Source organism: Symphalangus syndactylus, chromosome 1 (genome assembly GCF_028878055.3).
Source record: "Symphalangus syndactylus isolate Jambi chromosome 1, NHGRI_mSymSyn1-v2.1_pri, whole genome shotgun sequence".
NCBI classification, from domain to species: domain Eukaryota; kingdom Metazoa; phylum Chordata; class Mammalia; order Primates; family Hylobatidae; genus Symphalangus; species Symphalangus syndactylus.
This window is the reverse complement of record NC_072423.2, coordinates 89,122,626-89,148,486: the sequence shown is the minus strand read 5'-3', so window position 1 is coordinate 89,148,486 and position 25,861 is coordinate 89,122,626. Positions and strand designations below refer to the sequence as shown.

Sequence of the window (25,861 nt, the reverse complement as noted above, 5' to 3'; positions counted from 1 at the left end):
TGGACCTAATAGACCTAATATACAAATAAAGAACATTTCTCCTAATAGCAGCAGAATACACACTCTTCTCAAGTACTCATGGAACATTCTCCATGATACATCATATATTAGACTCCTCTCAAGTTGTGTTAATCCATTTTTTTGCTGTAATAGAATACAACAGACTGTGTAATTTATTGGCTCAAAGTTTTGGAAGCTGGGAAGTCTAAGATTGAGGAGTTGGCATCTGGCAAGGGTCTTACTGTTGCGTCATCCCATGGTGGAAAGGCAAAGAGATGGTGAGAGATAGAGAGGCAAAAGAGGACCAAACTCTTCCTTTTATAATGAACCAATTCCCTCAGTAACAAACCCACTCCAGTGATAAAGACATTAATCCATTTATGAGAGCAGAGACATCATGGATGAATCACTCTTAAAGGTCTTGCCTCTTAATATTGATAAAACGGCAACTTAATTTCAACATGATTTGGGAGGGGACAAACCTTCAAACCATAGCATTTATCCCATAGCCCCCCAAAACATATGTCCTCACATACAAAATGCAGTCATTCTATCCATAGAGACCCAAAGTCTTAACTTGTTCCAGCAACAGATCAAAAGTCCAAAGTCATGAGTATCATCTAAATCAGATATAGGCATGAGATTCAAGGCACAGTTCATCCTGAGATAAGTTTCCTTCCAGCTGTGGGCCTGTGAAATCGAATAAGTTTTGTGCTTCCAAAATACAATAGTGTGACAGGCATAGGATTGACATTTTCATTCTAAAAGGGAGAAATAGCAACAAAGGAAAACTCAACTGGGTAAAGAATGTTAAATCTGAAGTCTACAGAATAATCTTGCTTGACTCCATGTTCCGCCTCCTGGACACACTGGCATCGAGATAGGAAATGAATCCTATATATAGAAAACCCCATAGACATGATGACATGATCCTGTATGTAGGAAATCCAATAGATTCCACCAAAAAACTATTAGAACTAATAAGCAAATTCAGTAAGATTTCAAGGTAAAAACCAACACCTGGCTGGGTGTGGTGGCTCATGTCTATAATCCCAGCACTTTGGGAGGCCAAGGCAGGTGGATCACTTGAGGTCAGGAGTTTGAGACCAGCCTGGCCAACATGATGAAACCTTGTCTCTACTGAAAATACAAAAATTAGCTGGGCATGGTGGCACACATCTGTAATCCCAGCTACTCAGGAGGCTGAGGCATAAGGATCACTTGAACCTGGGAGGTGGAGGTTGCAGTGAGCCAAGATCATGCCACTGCATTCTAGCCTGGGATGACAGAACAAGACTCTATCTCAAAGAAAAGAAAAAATCAACATGCAAAAATCAGAAGATTTTCTTTATACTAACAGTGAACTATCCAAAAAATAAATTAAGGAAACAAACCCAGTTACAGTAGTATAAAAAATATGTAGAAACAAATTTAACCAAGGAGTTAAAAGATTTATATACTGCAAACTACAAACCATTGATAAAAGAATTGAAGAAAATACAAATAAATGAAAAGCTATTTCATGTTCATGGATTGGATGAGTTAATATTGTTGAAATATCCATACTACCCAAATCAGTCTATGGATTCAATGCAATCTCTATCAAAATTCAATCTATTTCTCACAGAAATAGAGAAAAAATCTGAAATTTGTATGGAATCACAAAAGACCCCAACTAGCCAAAGCAATCTTGAGCAAAATGAACAAAGCTGAAGTCATCATACTACATAATCTTGAAATATATTACAAAGCTATAATAATCAAAACAACATGGTATTTCCATGAAAACAGACACAGTGACCAATGGAACAGACTGAAGAACTCAGAAATAAACCCACACATTTATGGTCAACCGATTTTTGGCAAAGATGCCAAAAGCACACAATGGAGAAAGGACAGCCTCTTCAATAAATGGTGTTGAGACAACTGGGTGTCTACATGCAGAATAATGAAATTGGACCCTTTTCTCACACCATATACAAAAATCAACTCAAAATGCATTAAAGACCACTCTGCTTATCCTTTACTTCCTACTTGTACAGAGTCTCAACATTATCCAAAGGTGAGACCTTAGGATGTTTTCAGGTCTTTTCTGAGCATGTGTCTAGCCCAGGGCCTGTCTGTGGCCTTCTAGATTATCAGAAATATGTGGGAGTTTGTTACTCAAAGCATCTCATTCCCTGGCCTTTTCTCCCAAACTTTTCAGTTAGTCTATTATTTGCCCAACCATTATTCCTTGCCTCAGACAACAATGACTATTATGTTTTTTCCTTTACATGTTTCTGACAAATGCCACTGCTTACCTGAGCTCTGGGATAGTTCTATTTTAGGCAAGGTAAAGGCAGGTTCTCTGAGCAGTTTCCCTATGGAACCACCAGGCAGATCTAACAAGCAGCTGCAGTTCTTTGAGGATAAGATTTGCTTTGCTCCCTCTGTTACTGGGTACCTATACAGAGAATGAAGGCTGTTTTATTCAAGGGCACTGATGAGCTGGGCAGTGGGAAATGAGACTAGGATAAATTAAAATGTCACAAAAATTTGTTTCCAACATTTCTGTGTGTTTTCTTGATCAAGCATTCCTTGGTTGCTGCAAGTTTTGGTTAGTTTTCAGAGTTGTGAGAATGTTGCTTCTGAAAGTGTTTTCCAGTTTATTAATTGCATGGTGTTCCCCACTGTGCCATTTTCACTGATGTCACCTCTAACCATGTTGTTTTAGATTACTTTCACTGACATAAGTCTTATATCTTAGGAATGAGTCTGTTGGGTTCCCACATGCTCACTGCATTGGAGCTCTCCTCTAATCTTCTCCATGAGCTTTCTATATTCTGCACTTGGCTTTTGTCCCATTCCTAATTTAAACTTCTGTTCCTCAGTGGAATTAAAATGGTGCCCAGAAATCCAACTGAAGCATGGTTAAACTTGAATACCTCACTGCTCCCTTCCAACTTCCTCCCCTTTAGTCTTCCGCAAAAGCCAATCCAACCCAGCTGAACCAAATCAACCAACCCATTAAAACATGGAAAACTCCAAATCCAAATCTGTTACTATACTGAGGGGTGGGTGTAGAGATAGAAATGGTAGACAAACATCACTGGCTGAGTTCGCAAGGAGCTCATTTTTTGCTTGGACTATTACGAAGATTTCTTATTCGGTCGTCTGTCCTCTAATATTCATTATTGATTTCATTGCTCCTTCAGCCTATTCCCCACATCTCAGCCACAGAAATTCTTCGTATATCATCGTATCATTTAAGAGACTCCCTACTGACTTTAGAATAGTCTGCAAACGTACAAGAGCCTTTCACAATGTGCCCTCTAGTTTCCTTTCCAGGCGAATTTCTCAAACCATACTCCAGCCATTTTTGATCAGTTTCAGTTCCACCAATAAGTCATATTTTTTGTATGTTTTGTCATATTCATCTTTGTAGCTGTAGATTCTAAGCACTGTGCATGGTACTTTTTTTTTTTTTGGAGCTCAGTGACTGTCAAGTAAATGTATAAGTACAACGAAGTTTCTATGTGTTCCTGCAGTTTGCAAACAACTAAACTGGCTCATATACTAAGACCTCATGCTGTTTGAGGTCTTAGTATATGAGCTCATGGTATTCATAAAATTAGTATTAATAGATAATTTCGAAAAGTGTCTAGTATGTAACATTGTGCAATAAATGTAGTCATGATTGTAGTTTTATTACTACTGTCCTAAAGAGCAAGCTGAAACTCTAAATTTGAATGGTAACTCTGGAATGCAACGACTTAAAATCTAGGCTATGTGAATACACGAAATTCGCTTTAGGGACCCTGCAGAACATCTCAAGGTGATAAACAGAGATCTTATAAAATAACTGACACTCAGGCTCAAGAGGATATCTTACGGCCACCTGAACCATTAGGAAGAGAAGGGAAAACCAACAGTGGTTTCAAACAGGAGCTCAAATTGGGCAGATGCTGAAAACTGCAGGCCTTGGTTTTTCACGGTGCCGCAACTCACAAGGCCAACACCCCCGCTGGTGTTTACTTACTTAAATGGATGGAAGATTCTCTCAGGCAATGCCAAGTAAGCCTCCTAGATGCCTGTATCGTGCCGAAATGCGTAGGACAAGAGTGGATCGTCTCAACTATACCATGGTTACTAGTAAAACATTCCCGGCAATGAATGGGAGAACCCAGGACGAGGGAGTCGCCAATGGTAACCAGGCCAGGGCTTCGGGCACTCGCATCAAGCTCTTAGCACAGGGACAGGAGGGTGTGGTTCTGCAGGCAGCGCCCTCAGCTGGGGGCCTGGCAGCCTCGGGAGCCCGGTGGGGGCTGCTTCCTCGGTGGTGGCGCCCTTCATCCCCCCTCGCGGGATTCTAACGCCCAAGAGGGCGGCTGTGCGAGAGACTCCCGCAGACACCTGAGGTTCAGTGGGGCTCCCGTGGCACCGCGGAGCCTGCAAGCTCCCAAGACGAGGGTGGGGTAGGGGCTGACAACGATGCCGCTCTTTCCTGGCTGTGTGGGCATCATCCTCTGTCCTTGGGCCTGGCACACCCAGGGGGAAGAGGCTGTGCTTGATCTGTCAGCGGATTGATCACGTGGTGGCCCCACTGTTAACCCCAGACACACCCCCGCTTAGAAGCAGCATCATTGTTGGAAGCTCCTTGCCACTTAGAATCCTCTGCAAAATGTGGTGGGTACAGCACTGCACTTAACTCCTTTGGTCCTCAGTTTATTCTTTTGTAGAGTGGAGATGATACCTGCCTAGGTACCTCATATGCTCGTGCTGCAGAACTTTGAAAACCAAAGACGTTTTACAAACATATTCCACTGCAATTACAAACATATTCCACTGTGATAACCAGCTCTTGAACTCCGCTTCTTTGCTTTAAAAGAAGATGAGGCAGGGCGTGGTGGCTCACGCCTGTAATCCCAGCACTTTGGGAGGCCTAGGAGGGCGGATCACCTGAGGTCAGGAGACCAAGACCATCCTGGCTAACATGCTGAAACCCTCTCTCTACTAAAAATACAAAAAAATTAGCCGGGCATGGTAGCATGCGCCTGTAGCCCTAGCTTACTTGGGAGGCTGAGGCAGGAGAATCGCTTGAACCTGGGAGGCAGAGGTTGCAGTGAGCCGAGATCGCGCCACTGCACTCTAGCCTGGGTGACAGAGTGAAACTCCATCTCAAAAAAAAAAAAAAGCACAACCTTTAAAACTTCAGGACATTGCCTTAGGGAAAATAAATGGCAGGCTCTCAGCATCAGGCCTGACTTTGGATTGAAAGAAGGCACACAATCCTGAGACTTGCCCACTAAGAAGGAACAAGAGAAATAGAGTGTGCACATTATAGAAAAAGTACATGAGGCCCCCAGAATCTCTGGCAGGGCTCGCTGTGAAGGTCTTTCTCTACTGAAGAAAACAGGTAAAGATTAGAAACATTGACTGCTTCTTCATATGTGAAGACAGTAATGCAAAGCTTTGAGGAACACAAAGTATCAAGGAAATAGGACACCACCAAAAGAACAAAGTGAAGCTCTTGTGGTTGACCTTTAAAATTGGATATCTATGAACTGCGTGACAAAGAATTCAAAATAATCATCTTAAAGAACATCAGTGAGCTGCAAGAGAACACAGAGACAATTCAACAAAACCAGGAAAACAACACACACAAAATGATGTTTAGCAGAGAAAAATTGTGAAAACACTGACATACATTTAACCAAGGAAATGCAAAAGCTGTACACTGAAAACTATAAAATGTTGATGAAAGAAATTAAAGTAGACACAAATGAATGGAAAGATATCCATGTTCATAGATTGGAAGAACTAATATTGTTAAAATGTCTATTCTGTCAAAAGCAGTATACTTCACAGAAATAGAAAAAACAATCTTAAAATTTGTATGGACTCACAAAAGACTCTGAATAGCCATAGCGATCTTGAGCAAGAACAAAGCTGGAGGCATCACACTTCCTGATTTCAAACTATATTACAAAGCTATAGTAAAGAAAGCAGAGTGGTACTGACATAAAAACAGATATATAGACTAATGGAACAGAATAGAGAGAACAGAAATAAACCCATGCATAGATGGCCAGCTAATTTTCAGCAAAGGCAGAAAGACTACATAATGGGGAAAGGGTAGTCTCTTCAAAAAATGGTGTTAGTAAAACTGGATATTAACATGGAAAGGATGAATTGGAGCCTTATTTTACACCAAACACAGAAATTAAGTAAAAATGAATAAAGTAATTTATTTTAAAATCTGAAACCCTAAGACTCCTAGAAGAAAACACAGAGAGAAAGCTCCTTGACATTTATCTTGGCAATGATGTCTTTTGGATATGACCTGTAAAGCATAGGCAACAAAGCAAAAATAAACAAGTGGGACTACATCAAACTAAAAAGCTTCCACACAGTAAGAAAAACAACGAAAAAGCAACCTATGGAATGAGAGAAAATACTTGCAAACCATATATCTGATAAGGGATTTAATATCCAAAATATACAAAGGACACATACAACTGAATAAAAAAAATAAAGCAACCAAATTTAAAAATGGGCAATTTAAAAAAATAGATTTATGGGGTACAAGTGCAGTTCTGTTGCATGAACATATTGTATGGTGGTGAAGTCTGGACCTAGGCTTTTAGTGTACTCATCACCCAAATAATGTGCACTGTACTCAATAGGTAGTATTTCATTCCTTAACTCCCTCCCACACTCTCACCTTTTGGAGTCTCCAATGTGTATTATTCTACTCTGTATGTCCGTGTGTAACAACTTTTTTGCTCCCACTTATAAATGAGAATGTGTGGTTTTTGACTTTCTGTTTCTGAGTCATTTCATTTACGATAATGGCCGCAGTTTCATTCATGTTGCTGCAAAAGACATGATTTAATTCTTTTCCACAGCAAAGTAGTATTCCACAGTATGTATATACACACCACATTTTAAAAGTCCAGTCATTTACTGATGGACACTTAAGTTTATTCCATGACTTTCTAAATAGGCATTTCTTAAAAGAGGTCATAGAAATGGCCAAGAAGTATATGAAAATGTGCTCAACATCACTAATAATCAGGGAAATGTAAATCAAAACCATAGTGAGATAGCATCTTACATTTGTTAGGATGGCTATTATTAAAAATCAAAAGATAACAAGTGCTGTTGAGGATGCAGTGAATAGGGAACACTTACACACTGTTGGTAAGAATGTAAATTAGTATAGCTGTTATTGAAAACTATATGGGGGTTCCTAGAAAAGTTAAAAATGAACTGACATATGATCCAACAATATCACTTCTGGATATATAGGCAAAGGATTTGAAATTTGGCACTTCCATTTTCATTGCAGCATTATTCGTAATAGTCAGATATGGAAACAAGCTAAATGTTACCAGTGGATGAGTAAATAAAGAAATTGTGATTGTGTGTGTGTGTGTGTGTGTGTAATTTGGCCTTATTGTGGTGTGTGTGTGTGTGTGTGTGTGTGTGTGTAATTTGGCCTTAGAAAAGAAAGAAATCCAGCCGGGCACGGTGGCTCACGCTTGTAATCCCAGCACTTTGGGAGGCCGAGGCGGGCGGATCACGAGGTCAGGAGATCGAGACCACGGTGAAACCCTGTCTCTACTAAAAATACAAAAAATTAGCCAGGCGTGGTGGTGGGCACCTGTAGTCCCAGCTACTTGGAGAGGCTGAGGCAGGAGAATGGCGTGAACCCGGGAGGCGGAGCTTGCAGTGAGCCGAGATTGTGCCACTGCACTCCAGCCTGGGCGACAGAGCCAGACTCCATCTCAAAAAAAAGAAAAGAAAGAAATCCTTCCATTTGTGAGAACATGAATGGATCTGGAGGATATTATCTTAAGTGAAATAAGCCAGACACAAAAAGACAAATACCTGTGCTGTGTGATCTCACTATGCGGAATCTAAACTCTTAAATTTTTTCCATTTTATTTATTTTTCCATCTCAGCAATATTTTTTAAGTTATATAATTTCATTTTTTATAATTTCAAATTTTATTTTAGATTCAGGGGTACACATGCAGGTTTGAAACATGGGTATATTGTGTGATGCTGAGGTTTGGGGTATGATTGATTCCATCACCCAGGTAGTGAGCATTGTACCCAATAGTTTTTCAACCCTTGCCCCCTTTCTTCCTCTCCCTTTTGATAGTCTTAGTGTCTGTTGTTGCAATCTTTATGTCCATGTGTGCACAACGTTTAACTCCCACTTACAAGTGAGAACACGCAGCATTTGGTTTTCTGTTTCTGTGCTAATTTGCCTAGGATAATGGTCTCCAGCTGCATCCATGTTGCTGCAAAGGACATGATTTCACCCTTTTTTATGCCTGTGTAGTATTCCATGGTAGATATATTACATTTTCTTTATGCAATCCACCGTTAATGGGCACTTGGATTGATTTCACGTCTTTGCTATTGTGATAGTGCTGTGATGGAACTTGTGAATGCATATATCTTTTTGGTGGAATGATTTGTTTTCTTTTGGATATATACTCAGTAATGGGATTGCTGAGTTAAATGGTAGTTCTGTTTAAAGTTCTTTGAGAAATCTCCAAACTGCTTTGCACAGTGGCTGAACTAATTTACATTCTCACCAACAGTGTAGAAGTGTTCCCTTTTCTCCTCAACCTCACCAGCATCTGCTGTATTTTTCTTTTAAATAATAGCCTAAAATCGCCAAACTCTTAAAAGCAGAGAGTAGTATAGTAGCTGTCAGTGGCTTGTGGGAGGGATAAATGGGAAGATGATGGTTAAAAGTCACAACATTTTAGTTATGCAAAATAACTAAGCTCTGGAGATCTACTCTATAGCATAGTGCCTATGGCGAATAAAACTGTATTGTGTGCTTAAAATTGCTAAGGGGGTAGCGGTGTGTTAAATGTTAATACCCAAAGAAAAAGTAAAAAGCAGTAATAATAAAGGGAGTGGAAAGAAACTTTGGGACATGATAAATGTGTTTATGGCCTTGATGGTGGTGATAGTTTCATAGGTGTATACCTATCCCCAAACTCACTGAGATCTATGCATTACATATGTATAAATTTTTATGTATTAATCATATAAAGCAGCTTAAAATTAAAAAGTGGTTTTAAAAAACCATTTATATGAAATACAAAGGAATGGTTCCTCATGAGGGGAGATATTTGAGAGTAGAGTGTAGAGATAAAGGAAATAAAAATAGGGTAGAGATTTAACAGATCTAATGAGATAATCCCAGTAAAATGTTTCATAAAATTCATATTGTGAAAAAACTATACAGTATCATTATTTGTAGCTAGGACATTAGGCATAAAGAATGCTGTAATTATTTGGAAACCGGATCTTCTAGAAAACTGAAGGCTGCACTGTTGTTAAAACATTTCGTGTTAACCTAGTAGGCACTAGTTTGTGCAGTCTCAACTTTATAAGAATATGGATAATTGAAGTATGCCTTCTCTCTAATGGCAGGTTATGCAAATTTCAAGTGTTCATTGAGGAGAAATTACTCAGAAATAATGTATTTAGAGTACAGTATGTTTAGAACTATTATTGATCTAGAGAAGACTATCTAGGCTATGGGGGTGCTTATACTTCATGCTAATTTTACTCTTAGTAATGAAATAATGATTTCCTTGAGTCAGCATTTAAAATATTACCCTATCAACCTATGCTACCTCCTTGCATCTTATGCCTACTTTGGAGAATCTGTCACCACTCCTGGAAGTTTTCTTGGGTGAAATAATTCCTTAACTCAAGACAACCAGATCCAAACTGAGAATGCTCAGTATCTCCAAACAGAAAATATAAGCAGAGTTACGTATTCTAATTTTTTTTTTTTTTTTTTTTGAGACGGAGTCTCGCTCTGTCGCCCAGGCTGGAGTGCAGTGGCCCCATCTCGGCTCACTGCAAGCTCCGCCTCCCGGGTTCACACCATTCTCCTGCCTCAACCTCCCGAGTAGCTGGGACTACAGGCGCCCGCCACCACGCCCGGCTAATTTTTTGTATTTTTGGTAGAGATGGGGTTTCACCGTGTTAGCCAGGATGGTCTCAATCTCCTGACCTCGTGATCCACTTGCCTCAGCCTCCCAAAGTGTTGGGATTACAGGTGTAAGCCACCACGCCCGGCCATGTATTCTAATTTTTAATTATAGAATGAGGGAAAGAAACTTTGGGATGAACTTCACTGTATGTTTTCTAGAAAGTCACTTGAGCAAAATGACCATTTATTCACCATTAAACCTTTTCATCCTGGCCTGAGGTCATGAACAAAATGATGATTCATTCACCAAGAAACTTTTTCATCCTGGACTGAGGTTATGATGATTCTGTTCTTTAATATGTAAGAAAGAATCTCCTTGTGCCAATGAACCTGAGATAAGTTGAGTGTTAGAAGTTGATCATTAATGTATCCTGAGTGGTCTTACTCTAAGTCATTGAAGTATCCTAATAAATGACTCTCCAAATTCTTCCCAATTAAATTCCTTTACTGAATTAGACCTGATAGGTGATTCGGAGACACAACTTGCAGGGATTTAGAGGAAGGACGCAATCATATGAAAATAAACACTCCTGGCCGGGCGCGGTGGCTCACACCTGTAATCCCAGCACTTTGGGAGGCAGAGGCGGGCGGATCACGAGGTCAGGAGATAGAGACTACCCTGGCTAACACGGTGAAACCCCGTCTCTACTAAAAATACAAAAAATTAGCCGGGCGGGGTGGCGGGCGCCTGTAGTCCCAGCTACTCGGGAGGCTGAGGCAGGAGAATGGCGTGAACCCGGGAGGTGGAGCTTGCAGTGAGCCCAGATCGTGCCACTGCACTCCAGCCTGGGTGATAGAGCGAGACTCCGTCTCAAAAAAAAAAAAAATAAATAAATAAAAAAATAAATAAATAAACTCTCCTTTTCTCCATATATTCTCTTCTCTGCTTTTTCAGCTTATTCTTTAATAAGAATATTAATTCCTACTTGGACTCTGAGAGATCCTACGCCTCTTGAGTCATCTATTTCATGTTTCTCTGGGCAGATGAATCAAATCTGAAAAGCTGGTGAGTGAGGACTGTCTGTCAGATCACAAAATTTTGGGTGGTCATTTTGGAAGGGATGTTAATGGGATTATTCTCACCATTCAGGATTTTTTTTTTACCCCCAGGAAAGGGCACATATGCTTCTGATGTTTTCATTTTAGATTAGAAATGAATGGCCATGCATTATAAACACTAAAAATCTAAAGAGAACATACATGACTAGTTTCAAGTTAAATTAATAAAATTAAACCGTTAAGAGTGTAGTGCTATGCTTGATATTTACTACGTGATGAAAGAATTTAGAATAAATGGAAGGTGATTTATTAATGTCATTATAGTTAACATAAGGTTGTATTTTATCCAGTGTTATTCGTATGGCATAACTGTAAACAGTATACAAAACATAATTTAACATTAAAAAATTTCTTGATAACTCTCTTCTCTCGTTTCCCAACATTCTGTTTTCTGTGAGTTTTTCCTTTCCATAAGGCCAACTCTCTTCAGGTCCTGCAGAAGAGAGTCAAGACTTAGGAACCCAGGGACTGGAATTTGCTTGCAGACATCAGTAGATTTTGTTTTGTAGATGTTTGTTTTGCTTTTAGCTACAACCATGATTTCGGTTTTTAATTGTTGTATGCCTTTTCTTATGACTTGGGCTACTTTACCACTTGGCTACTACTTCCTATAATATCACAAACCTGACCCTTTACCCAAGTCTTAATCTCATGTTCTTATAACATTTAGGCCATTATACCATTATGTCCCTTGAGTTTTTCAGCTGAGATTCTTTAGTCACTCACCTCCTCCAATGCTGTGTTTCAGGCTTGTCAAGCTCCTCACTCTTACACTTTCCTTTCATTATGAGGATTTCTAAATTATTTCCATGTTCTTGGGCTAGAACTCAGCTATTTCCCCCTTTTCCTTGGTGTTCTGAGGCTTCATCATTACTTACATAGCCAGAATATTTTCTTTCCTTAAAACACGTGGATTGCATTTTATTCCAGAGAATATGGAGCTTTGAGAACCAGATCTCATGGTCACTGGTGGCTTTTAAATTAAGTTACCTGAATCTTTCTCTTCAAAACTGATAGTTTTTCCAATCATAGGGCCAATGTGCATTTGGGAAGTTTTCCTTTATTTCAGGTTACTTTAATACATAACCCATCACTTACATGTTGAAGGTCCAGGGTAGGGTTTGGAAAATGCAGAGTAACTAGGGATTTACTCCTTCTATTCCAGCCTAGTCCACAGCTATGACCCGATGTTCTCTTGTAAAATTTCCCTCACTTCCTCATACTATTTGGATTCCTCATTTTCATTCCTTCTCTCTTATCAGCTCTAAGGTTGATTCACTTTCAGGCAGTTGCGGATGAGTTTGAATGTCAAGGCTGCTGTTTGCCTATTTCCAGGAGATGCTTGGAGAAGAGAAATATATTATTTGTGTATCGCTGGTGTCATCTAAGACCAGCAGTGTCTGATAGTAGGACATGTTCTCTCTCTTCTCCCAACATGTTTTATCTTCCTTCTGCTCCAAGGCTCCCAGGTGCCAGGGACCTAAACTTTATTTGTTAATTATAGGCCACAGACCTAGTAGACTGATCTCCATGCAATTATCCTTCAAATGAAATAGACGTGAGCCAGAAAATGATACATCTCCTACTACATTTTCTCATGGGGATATGGACACACACCCCTTTGATCCTAAAAATTTATCTAGGAGAATTGTTTATCTTCATTTGTACGCAGATAAATTTAGTCCAGACTGCTTCAGCTCATATTCAGTGTTTAGTGGAAACATTAAGTAGAAAAAGCTTCTACTGAAATCTTAATCCCTTAGCATGGGTTCATAACAGACTACTACTTCCTAATTAGTCAGAGAAATGAAATACTCACATTACGTGGTATTGTTGCCATGATGATGTGCTTTTTTTATCCATCTGGTCACTGTATTTGCCAAGATCAACTCCAAGGTGGAGAATACCCACAAATACATTGAAAGCATGATTCCACTTTTCTAAATAAAAAAGAAGAAAATCTATATTCCTTAGAGATCTTCACATTTCTAAAATGTCTAGAAACATATAGATAACATAAAATTGCAATAAATTTAGAAAATAGAAAACTCGTCTGTAATACTAGTACCATCACCTTAATACAATGTGATGATTTTGCCTGTATATAAGGTAATACTATAATAACAAACATTTGTTGAGCACTTATTAGATGGTTAGGAATTTGTGTTAAATGCTTTATATGCATTATTTCATTGAGTTCACTCAATAATCCTTTGTGGTAGGTAGCATTATTATTCTTACCTTAGAGTAGAAGAAAATGAGACTTGGATAAGTTAAAATAGCAAAATTAGCAACATCCATATATTGGATGTTGGAGTTGCTTAGAACTTGGTTCCAGCCCCCTTTTCTTCCCTTACTCTACTCTTTCTCAGGTGCCTTCCATCCTAGTTCTGGCAGACTTACAAGACTGTGATTTCTGTTTTCTCATTTATGTGTTTCTATAACATTGTTACAGTTGAAAATAGTGTATCTCATATTTTTCATTAAAATTATGCCATAAGAAGTTTATATTTATATAGAAGCTTAACAATACTTAATGTTTATAGAATATTTAAGTAGAAATACAATATTTAAGTTTGCTACACATTTTGATTCATCCAAGCTTTTCTATCTTTTGAATGATTAAAATGGATTTCAAAAAAGCTGTTTTATGGTAAATACTGCCAAAATGCTTTCCACATGCATTTCTCTAGCTCACTCTGTTAGTATCAACATTTGAGAAGACTATTTATGGCCTTCTTTTCATTTTCTTCCATTTCAAATTGGAACAAATGATATGAATTTATTGTACTATAAATATGTTGATATTGTTTGGCTGTGCCCCGACCCAAACAGCTACTTGAATTTTATCTCCCAGAATTCCCATGTGTTGTGGGAGGGACCCAGTGGAAGGTAATTGAATCATGGGGCTGGCCTTTACGGTGCTATTCTTGTGACAGTGATTAAGTCTCACGAGATCTAATGGGCTTATCAGGGGTTTCTGCTTTTGCTTCTTCCTCATTCTTTCTTGCCACTGCCATGTAAGAAGTGCTTTTTGCCCCCTGCCATGATTGTGAGATCTTCCCCAGCCACATGGAACTGTAAGTCCAATTAAACCTATTTTTCTTCCCAGTTTTGGGTATGTCTTTATTAGCAGCGTGAAAATGGACTAATAGATATGTTATAGTCATAGCATATGTATATTATATTCATAGTATAGAATATACTATATGTATAAAATTCTAATAATTTCTAATAAAATCATAGCCTCTTTATTTTCATGAGTCTACCTAATGATGCAATGTCTATTATACTGAACTCTACATGAGCAAATGGTTTTAGAGTAAAGTACTATTGCAGGAATCTTTTTATCCATGATGGACTGAAAGATTTCTGCCTAATAGGTAACGTAATCACATTATATATTATATTCTATACTATGAATATAGTATAATATATATTATAGTATAATATAATAGTATTATATATTATACTATTATATATTATATTAAACTATAATAGTATAATATATAATTGTATATAATATAATCTATTCATATTGTATCTAGTCATATTGTATAATCACTAATTATAATACATCCATTTAGTATAATCATATCAATAGATTATACTAAATGAATGTATTATAATCTATTAATATTAATTATAATATAGCCATATGAATACATTATACTAAATGAATGTATAATTAATGATTATACAATATGAATAGATTGAATATGAACAGATTATACTAAATGAATTTATTATAATGAGTAGTTCTTATAAGACTCTTTCATTTGAACACGATTGAGGATTAGGGCGAGCAGAAATTGCCCTTCTGACTATTGGTAATAAAGACCTGACAGACAGTGAAATAGAAATGATCGTATTTGGTCTCTCTTCAATCTTAAATGATATTCTAGAAATTGGAATGCCTTTCAAAAGAGCTTCAGGCATACTTTACTTAGGGCAGAGGACAGACATCTTCCTAAATGCTAATGACATTATTTAATTGTCACAAAGTAGGAGTGGCCACCAGAGACAATTGATCGTGTTAAATAATAATTTCCACTAAAAATATTTGATATCAATTATTTTAAAGCAAGAAAATTAATTTGGATAAATATTTTGTAATTTTATTGTTTTTATCTAATAATGTCATATATTTTCTAAGTTTCAATTTCTTTGGTTATTTTTATTAATCTTATAAATATTTTTTCTAATGAGATGAGATGACTATGAGGTTATAATCCTTGAATCCAGATTTTTTGCCAAGAGTATTATTAAGTAATTCTTTAAGGCTGGTTTGGGTGACATACTTTTCACCAAAATATTCCAGTTAATATATTTAAAAACATGATTGATGGCATAAAATATGGGAAACCTGATTTATGTGCCAGAATGGATTAAAAAAAGTCCCAGTTATAATAATACTATGTCAGAATGAATGAGAGCTCATCTATTGAAAATCTTACTTTTCAAATTCTATTAGAGAACATAAATCTGCTTATTTACTACCTGCTTGCTTAATTTTAACAACCCTAATGTCATTACAAATATCTTCATGTTCTAATCATTCCAGAATAATATACACCTGAAAATGGTCTGATACTCAATTCTTATCATGGGTCCATGATTTATTTATGAAATAGTTTGAAATATGTAATCTCATGAACATCACATCTCTCGAGGTTTTATCTCTTGATCAAAACAGGGCATTAGGAAGCAACATTGTTAGTCCACAATTTCTTGACTCTACAGTTTCCCTAGTATTTCCTTAGAAGTTTTTTTTTGTTTTTTTTTTTAATAAGAAATAGCTTTTTGGAAGCTACTCTAGCCTTTGCTATAGGAATGTTCACACATAAAATTAGTGCCTCTTTTGTGCCAAGTCCTGTCTAAGATGCTGGGGATGTAGCAGTATCTGAAGCAGACAAAATTATAGCCTTCGAGGAGTTTATTTTCGCTGGTCTACCTCATGACACAATGTCTATTATACTGAACTATACACAAATAAATGGTTGCAAAGTACTATTACAGGAATCATTTTATCCATAATGAACTGAAACATTTCTGCCTAATAGATAATTTATTCACATGGTGATTGAATTTCATTTTCACTTTGCCTATCAGGAAACAGTGCAAAAACTGTGTCAGTATTGGTAATTCTTAGTATTCTAAAACCTATATATCTACATTATTATTTTCCTCTTGATTTCACAAGGATCATATTCCAAATTGCATATATTGGAATAGTCTAATACATTGGATTGGATCATACAATACTGACAATTTTGTAGATTAAAAATGGTCTGATATCAGCAATTTCAAATGGTTCAACCTAATACAAGGGGTCTTCAAAAAGTTTATGGGAAATGCATACTATGGCAAAACTATGCACGGATTTCAAAAAATTTTGCACCAAAATAAACTCACACTAAGTTGTTATAATATGTCTTAACAGGATTTGGTTTGAGGCACTTAGAAGGATAAGAAGTCAGTTTGAAAAGAGCCCCTACCAGAGAAACATGAATTCTGCTAAAATTGAAGAAAGAACAAACATAAAATTGATGTCAAAGCCTGGGTGGAAGACTAATGAATCCATAAACTATTGATGCTTTACAAAAAGTTTATGAGGGGCCAGGTGTGGTGGCTCACACCTGTAATCTCAGCACTTTGGGAGGCCGACGTGGGCGGATCACTCGAGCCCAGGAATTTGAAACCAGCCTGGGCAATATGATGAAACGGCACCTCTACAAAAAAAATTAGCTAGGCCTGGTGGTGTGCACCTATAAGTCCCAGCTACTAAGAAGGCTGATGTGGGAGGATCAACTGAGGCCAGGAGGTCCAGGCTGCAGTGAGCCATGATCACGCCACTGTGCTTCAGACTGGGCATCAGAGCAAGACCCTGTCTCAAAAGCAAAACAAAACAAACAAAACAAAACACAAGAAAACCAAAAGTTTATGAAGAGAATGCTCCAGAGAAATAGGCAGTTTACAAATGGAAAAATTTTTTTTAAAGGTTTTAAAAGCATCACTTTTATATTTAAATTAAATCAAATTTTAAAATTTCAATAGATTTAGGGGTACAAGTGGTTTTTGTTTATATGAGTGAATTACATAGGGGTGATGTTTGGGCTTTCAGCGTACCTATCACTTGAATAGTGTACATTGTATCCAATAGGTAATTTTTCATCCCTCACTCCCCTTCCACCCTCCCCCTTCTGAGTCTCCACTGTGCATTATACCCCTCTATATGGCCTTGAGTACCCAAAACTTAGCCACATTTATAAGTGGGAACATGTATATTTGGCTTTCTGTTCTCTTTTATTGCTGGTGTATATATATTCCATGGTGTATATATATATATCTCCCATATTTTCTTTATCCACTCATCAGTTGATGGGCACTTAGGTACATTCCATATCTGTATTAGTCAGGGTTCTCTAGAGGCACAGAACTAATAGGATTATATATATATATGACAGTTTATTAAGTAGTATTAACTCGCATGGTCACAAGGTCCCACAATAGTCTGTCTGCAAGCTGAGGAGCAAGGAAGCCAGTTCGAGTCCCAAAGATGAAGAACTTGGAGTCTGATGTTCGAGGGCAGGAAGCATCCAGCACGGGAGAAAGATGTAGTCTGGGAGTAAGCCAGTCTCTAGCCTTTTCACGTTTTTCTGCCTGCTTTATATCCGAGCTGCGCTGGCAGCTGATTAGATGGTGCCCAGCCCACTGTCTCAAATGTTAATCTCCTTTGGCAACACCCTCACAGACACACTGAGGCGCAATACTTTGCATCCTTCAATCCAAAAGAAGTTGACATTCCGTATTAACCATCACAGTATCTTTGCAATTGTGAATTGTGCTATGATAAACATATGAGTACAGGTATCTTTTTGATATGACTTCTGTTCCTTTGGATAGATACCCAGTAGTGGGATTGTTGGATTGAATGGTAGACTTACTTGTAGTTCTTTGAGAAATCTCCATACTGTTTTCCATAGAGGTTGTTCTAATTTACTTCCCATCAATAGTGCATAATTTAACTGCATCCTCACCAACATCTATGGGTTTTAACTGCATCCTCACCATTTAACTGCATCCTCACCAACATCTATGGGTTTTTGACTTTTCAATAATGGTCATTGTTACTGGGGTAAATTCGGTGAAAAATGACATTGGTTTCTTGATAGGAATTTCATTGAATCTGTAGACTTCTTTGAACAGTATGGTCATTTTCACAATATTGGTTCTTCTAATCCACGAGCATGGGATGTTTTTCCATTTGTGTCATCTGTGATTTCTTTTTACCAGTGTTTTGTAATTCTCCTTGTAGAGATCCTTCACCTCCTTGGTTAAGTATATTTTTAGGTGTTTTTTTCTGTAGTTATTGTAAATGGGATTGAGTTCCTGATTTGATTCTCGGCTTGGTTGTTATTAGCATATAGCAGTGCTACTGATTTGTGTATGTTGATTTTGTAACCTAAGACTTTACTGAATTCATTTATCAAATCTGGGAGTCTTTTGGAGGAGTCTTTAGGGTTTTTAAGGCATAAGGTCATATTACTAGCAAAGATAAATAATTTGACTTCCTCTTTTTCAATTTGGATGTGGCTTATTTTTTAATTTTTGTTTTGCCTGATTGCTCTGGCCAGGACTTTGAGTACCACGTTGAATAGGAGTAGTGAAAGTGGGCATCCTTGTCTTACTCGTTATGAAGGGGAATGCTTTTAATTTTTTTCCCATTCAGTATGATGTTGGCTGTGGGTTTGTCACATATAGCTTTTATTATTATTATTATTAATTTTTTTGAGGCAAGGTTTCTCTCCCTTCACCCAGGCTGGAGTGCAGTGGCATGCTCTCAGCTCACTGCAGCCTCTGCCTCCTGGGTTCAATCAATTCTCCCTCCTCAGCCTCCCAAGTAGCTGGGAACTCAACTCTCGAGTAGCTGGGAGTACAGGTGCGCACCACCAAACCTGGCTAATTTTTTATTTTTAGTAAAGATAAAAAATTAGCCAGGTTTGGTGGAGGGGGTTTCACCATGTTGGCCAGGCTGGTCTCTAACTCTTGACCTCAAGTGATCTGCCTGCCTTGGCCTCCCAAAGTGCTGGGATTACAGGCTTGAGCCACTGCGCCCAACCTCTTTTATTATTTTGAGGTATGTTTCTTCTATGCCTAGTTTGTTGAGGGTTTTTATCATGAAGAGATGCTGAATTTTATCAAATGCTTTTTCTGTACCCTTTGAGTCTATCATATAGTTTTTGCTTTAAATTCTTTTTATGTGGTGAATTACATTTATTGACTTGCATATGTTAAACTATCATTGTGTCCCTGGGATGAAATCCACCTGATCTTGGTGAATTAATTTTTTGATGTGCTGTTGGATTCAGTTTGCTAGTATTTTGTTGAGGATTTTTACATTTAATTTTATCAGGGATTTAGGTCTGTAGTTTTCCTTTTTTTGTTGTGTCCTTTCCTGGCTTTGGTATCAGGGTGCTACTGGCTTTGTAGAATGAGTAAGAGAGAATTCCCTTCCTCTTGGTTTTCTGGGATATTTTAAGTATGTCAGTTATTTGAAGGTCTGGTAGAATTTGGCTGTGAATCTGTCTTGCCCTGGGCTCTTTTTTCGTTCTTGTTGGGAGATTTTTAAAATTACTGACTCAATCTCAGTACTTATTATTGGTTTGTTCAGGATTTCTATTTCTTCTTGATTCAAGCTTGGGGATTGCATGTTTCCCAGAAATCGTCAATTTCCTCTAGATTTTCTAGTTTGTGTGCATAGAAATGTTCATAGCAGTCTTGGATGATCTTCTGTATTTCCGTCTAATCACTTGTAATGTCTCTATTTTCATTTCTGATTGAGCTTATTTGAATCCTTTCTATTCTTTACTTGGTTAATCTAGAAATTTGTCTGTCAATTTTGTTTATCTTTTCAAAGAATCAGCTTTTCATTTCATTGATCCTTGGTTTTTATTTATTTATTTTTTTTAGTTTCAATTTCATTATTCTGCTCTGATCTTAGTGATTTCTTTTCTTCCAGCTTGGGTTTTGGTTTGCTCTTATTTTTCTAGTTCCTTCAGGCATGTTTCTAGGCTCTCAATTTGTGATCTTTCTGTCTTTTTGATGTAGACATTTAGGACTACAAACTTCCATCTTTTTTTTTTTGAGATGGAGTCTAGCTCTGTTACCCAGGCTGGAGTGCAGTGGTGCGATCTCGGCTCACTGCAACCTCCGCCTCCCCGATTTAAGCGATTCTTCTGCCTCAGCCTCCTGAGTAGCTGGGACTACAGATGCCTGCCACCATGCCCAGCTAACTTTTGTATTTTTAGTAGAGATGGGGTTTCACCATGTTGGCCAGGCTGGTCTTGAACTCCTGACCTCAAATGATTCACCTGCCTTGGCCTCCCAAAATGCTAGGATTACAGGTGTGAGCCACTGTGCCTGGCCCAAACTTCCCTCTTAGCACTACTTTTGTGATATCCCAGAGATTTTGATAACTTGTGCCATTGTTATCAATAATTTCAAAAAATTTTTAAATTTCCATTTTTATTTCATCATTGATCCAAAGCTCATTCAGGTGCAGGTTGTTTAATTTCCATGTATTTGTATGATTTTGAGAGTCATCTTGGAATTGATTTCTAGTTTTATTTTGCTGTGGTCTGAGAAGATATGTAATATAATTTCAATCTTTTAAAAATTATTGAAGCTTTTTTGTGGCCTATCATGTGATGTATCTTGGAAAATATTCCATGTGCTGATGAGAAGAATGTATATTATGCAATTTTTTTTTGGTAGAATGTTCTGTAAATGTCTGTTAGGTCCAGTGTTTCTTTGTTGACTTTCTGCCTTGATGATCTGCTTAGTGCTGTCAGTGGACTGTTGAAGTCCCCCACTATTATTATATTGGTGTCTTCTCTTTTCTTAGATCTAGTAGTTTTATGAATCTGGTAACTCTGATATTAGGTGCATATATATTTAGTATTGTTATATCGTTGGGTCTGTAAGACTCTTTACTAGTCTCTTGAAGGCAGTAGATATTTGGATTGTGTTTTCAAAATCCATTCCACCACTGATATCTTTCAAGTGGGGCATTTATATCATTTACATTCAAAGTTGATATTGATATGTAAGGTACTGTTCCAGTCATCATGTTGATTGTTACCTAGTTGCTTTGTATTTTCCATTGTGCTACTGTCTTATAATCCCTGTGAGTTTTATACTTTTAAGTGTTTTTATACTGGTGCATATAGATCTTTCATTTTGATGTTTAGAACTCTTTTGAGTATTTTTTGCAGGACTGGTCTAATGGTGGCAAATTCCCTTAGTGTTTGCTTATCTGGGAAGGACTTCATTTATGAATCAGTTTTGCAAGATACAAAGTTCTTGACTGACAGTTATTTTGTTTAAGAAGACTAAAGCGAGGACCCCAATCCCTTCTGGATTGTCAGGTTTCTACTGAAAAATCTGCTGTTAGTCTGATAAATTTTTCTTTTTAAGTTATTTGATGCTTTTGTCTCACTATTCTTAGAATTCTTTCTTCATGTTGCCTTTAGGTAGCTTGATGACTATATGCCTTCCTAATGTCTTTTCTGCAATGCATCTTCCAGAAGTTCTTGAGATTCTTGAATCTGGATGTCTAAGTCTCTGGCAAGACTAGGGAAGTTTTCCTTAATTATTCTCTCAAAAATAGGTTTCCAAACTTTTTGCTTTTTCTTCTTCTCTCTCAGGAATATCTATGAGTAATATCTATGATTCTTTTTTTTTTCTTTCTTTCGTTTAAGACAGAGTCTCATCCTGTCACCCAGCCTGGAGTGCAGTGGCATGATCTTGGCCCACTGCAACCTCCACTTCCTGGGTTTAAGCAATTCTTGTGCCTCAGCCTCCCAAGTAGCTGGGTTTATAGGCACATGCCACCATGCCTTGCTAATTTTTGTATATTTTGTAGAGACTAGGTTTTGCCATGTTGCCCAAGCTGGCCTCAAAGTCCTGAGCTCAAGCAATCAGCATGTCTTGGCCTCCCAAAGTGCTGGGATTACAGATGTGAGCCACTGAGCCTGGCCAGGAATATCTATGATTCTTAGGTTTTGACCTTTTGCATAATCCCATATTTTTTGGAAACTTTGTTTATTTCTTTATTTTTGTATGATTGAATTAATTCAAAAGCCATGTCTTCAAGCTCTGAAATGCTTTTTTTCTGCTTGGTACAGTTTATTGTTAATACTTTCCACTGCACTTTGTAATTCCCTAAATGAGTCTTTCATTTGTAGATGTTCTCTGTTTTTTTTTTTTTAAAGTATTTACCTCTTTAGAAAATTTTTCATTCATATCCTGAATTTATTTTTGATTTCTTTATGTTAGATTTAAAATTTTTCTTGGATCTCATTGAGTAACTTTACAATCAATATTTTGAATTCTTTATCTGGTATTTCAAATATTTCATTTTGGTTTGGATCCACTGCTGAAGAGTTAATGTGATCCTTTCAGGGTGTGGCAAGGTTCTGCTTTTTCATATTGCCAGAATTATTTTTCTGGCTTCTTCTCATCTGGAGATACTATTTCTTTTCATTATTTTTGAATTTATTTTTTGATTGGACTAAGTTTTCTTTTTATACCTTGAGGATGTGGCAATAATGTATAGTTTATGATGACCTAGCTTCAGCTCTGGGTGGTGCTTTCAGTGGCAAAGACACTGTATTAGTTCCTTGGTTATAGAGAATCTTTATATTATAGCTTTCTCAGATGTTGCTCATAGTAGTGATGTACTGGGTGTATGAGCAGGCTTATTGTCTCCTTTGGGGTCAGAATGGCAGAGTTCTCAGGAAACTTATCTTGTTCCCCAGTGGTGTGCATTCCATTTTTTTTTTTTTAAACTGGGTTGAGCAGTTTAGCCTTCAGGCCAGTAGGAGGCACCTGTGGGTAAGAATTGGCTGTGGCTGAAGCAGGTGGGTATCTTCAATACCCCATTGGTGAGCAAAAGCCCTATCCCTGATGAGGCGGCTAGGGGAGCTCCTGGTGAAATTCACTGGTGCCTTTGCAGTGTGAAATTCACTGCTGGGGGAGCTCCTGGTGAAATTCACTGGTGCCACTTCATTTCCACTACCAGGCCAGGAGGAAAGTGATCAAACTCCCTGTCACACCCTTGTCCTAGTGCTCTGGACATTCAGATCAGACAGGGACCTCGTCCATCTGCAGAAATGCTGATGTTTCTTGTATAGAGGGAGTGGGACTCCACTCCTCATGCAATCCTGAACCCAGAGGGCACACCTCGTATGGTGATGCTATCATCTCAGAATGTTCCATAAAAGCCGTCTACAGGTGCACCCTTGCCAAGCTCCCGTGGGAGAAGCTCTGGTGGTGTCTTCAGTGGTGGGTGAAAGAGATAAAAAGTCCCGTTATGCAAAATGGTGAGAGGTATGCAAAGTCCCTTTATAAGCACCAGGGCTATTCAACTGCTAGGGCAGAACCAGTCTTCCCCTATTAAGCCCAACACTGCACCCGTGCCTTTTTTGAAGGAGGTGCAGGTGCTTCCTGCCCGCAGTGGGAAGCTCTGGGACAAGAAAAGCCCACATTCTAGTTTCTTTTGTTCCCCAGAGTGCTCCCTTGATGTGGTACACTCTTCCTTCCCCCAGGAGTGGCAGTCTTGGACAGCAAGACTACTGGGAATCCTGATGCTCCTCTGGCTCTAGCCATCATCTTGCGGGTCTGCCGCAATCCAGGCTGATGCTGGGAAATGTCAGCAAGTGATCTGGTGATGTGAAGACACAAGGGTTGAAAGTCCCGTAGCAGAACAATGTCCCATAATGATTGCACATCCAGTATGGCACTTGCTTCTATAGCTCAGGTCTGGGGGAAAGGAAGGAACCTGCACAAGCTGGTAGCCCAGTGTAATGCCCTTTAGAAGTCCCCAAATCACAGGCCAATCCAATACTTGGGCTTACAAGTCCAAATAAGCTCTCCTTGAGTTTGGATACCAGCAGGCTGCCACAAGGGCTGCAGAGGCTGAAAGCATTCCATTCACTTTCCACAGAATATTCTGTCTCTTGGGGTTTAAGCTCTACCAGCTTCTTGTTTCTTTCTTTTTTTATGTATCATAGATTTTTCCAGTGAACTCTCCAAAAAGCTCCAGCACTCTCCCCTTAATACTCCATTTGCACTGTGATCATCCAAGTGTAATTTTGGTTTTTCCTTCTGAGAATTTGTCACTGATAATCTCTAGTCAGTCATCTGGAGAAGCTCTCTGATGCTTCAGGCTATGGACTGGTCTGTGAGATATGCAGTAGCCTGGACTCCACTCTTAGCTCCAGAGGTGATGTTGAGTGGAGCTGGACCAGGCTGACCCATCCTATGGTTTTCCAGTGGTAGGTGCAAGTACCAGCTCTAATGATGGTGGCAGGGGAGTGGCTTACACTCTGTAAGATTTCCTTGGTTATAAATAGCCTTGGCATCGTGGCTTTCTCCATTGCTAGATGTAGTAGTAATGTGTTGGGCATGTGAATGGGCTCAAGGCCTCCTGAGTAGCTGTGGTGGTGCAGTCAATAGTGTTAGCTGAGATCATGCAAAAGCCTTCTTCTTCTTGAGTGCTGTTATTGTGCTATCAGATATTGTAATGGGCTAGGCCAGTTGACCTCTGGCCAGGATGTGGTGCATGCAGTAGAGAGCCAGCTGCAGTGGCAGCTGTGGAATTTATGCTTGGTCTATATTACCCAGGGTAAATACTCAGATATCCTAGGCAATAGGTGAGCCCATGGAACTCTCAAAACTTCCTGTCCATGTTCTGCTACCAAAGCAAGTGGAAGGGCAAAGCCGGGTGAGGGTTGGATCAGGCAAGTCAGTGCTCTAGCTCCCCAAGTGTGGGTACAAATGGTGGCCCTGATGGGGGTCAGAGGGCAGCTCGCTGGCTACTGGGACAATGTTGCAGGGAAGGGTATAACCACTTTTGCTGCACAAAAGTGTCTGTATGAGGAAAAGGGGTAGCAGGTGGCAGTAAGACCCACCCAGCTCCCATGCCTTTGGCACAGTAGGTCTCACATACACAAATTTCTGCTGGCAGAAAGCTGAAACAGCCAGCTGAGTTCCAGACAGTTCATGCTCAGAATGCAGAACTTCCCAACCAAGACAGAAACAGAAGGATTTGGGTTTCAGGCCACATCCTTCCCAATATGACCTGCAAAACAGAGGTGCCCAGTTTTGGACCTGTAGCAAGAGCATGCTTTCTTCTTGCCTCTTGGTTCTGGCCTTGAGATTATTGAGATTACGTCTCATACTTGAGATGAGATCACACATCTCAGTTTGGAGTTTCTCTCAACCTATGACCACTGCCTGAGTTAGCTGGCAGGTTTCTGAAAGATTCCCTGTGAGTTAGGATCAGGAATGCCTTCTTTCTGTCCCCACTGACATCTGGGAGTTCATGCAAAGCACATCCTGATGCCATTCCTTCTCATATACTCCCCACTACTCACCAAATTAGCTCCAGCTCCTGGTAGGGTTAAGTCACTCCCTCATGGCCTGGATTGCCCAGCTCCCAAGAGGGAATTTGTATCATGGAGACAGTCTCTCTCCCTTTCATGCTCTCAAGACTCATAGTTTTCCAACGGACTCATAGTGCAAGTTGATGTCTGCCACTCCTTTCAGGGTTTTCAAAGTTCCTTTCAGTTTTTCTGTTGAGTTCCTGTGCTCCTTCTCGGATAAAAGTCCATAGCATGAATCTACACACTATTTTGTTCTTATCAACTGGGTGCAGTGTGCTAACAAAGACTCCAATCTATCATTTTGAAAAACAAACAAAAAATAGATAACTTGTTT

The 25,861-nt window shown here is 38.7% G+C and overlaps 1 protein-coding gene and 1 long non-coding RNA gene across 2 annotated transcripts in view; both read right to left on the bottom strand.

Moving 5' to 3' along the window:
- LOC129490332 (membrane-spanning 4-domains subfamily A member 8-like) overlaps window positions 1–25,861 on the bottom strand; it is a 75,717-nt gene that overhangs the window by 9,977 nt on the left and 39,879 nt on the right. Inside the window, exon 5 of the mRNA XM_055294097.2 lies at window positions 2,304–2,446. Within this exon, the coding sequence (XP_055150072.1) occupies window positions 2,304–2,446 (143 nt within the window). The remainder of the gene's footprint in view (window positions 1–2,303; window positions 2,447–25,861) is intronic.
- Window positions 6,745–25,763, bottom strand: LOC134735667 (uncharacterized). The gene is made up of 3 exons (XR_010119009.1): window positions 25,519–25,763; window positions 12,897–13,017; window positions 6,745–6,857 (listed from the first exon to the last, which is right to left on the bottom strand). It is a non-coding gene; the product is annotated as an uncharacterized lncRNA (long non-coding RNA).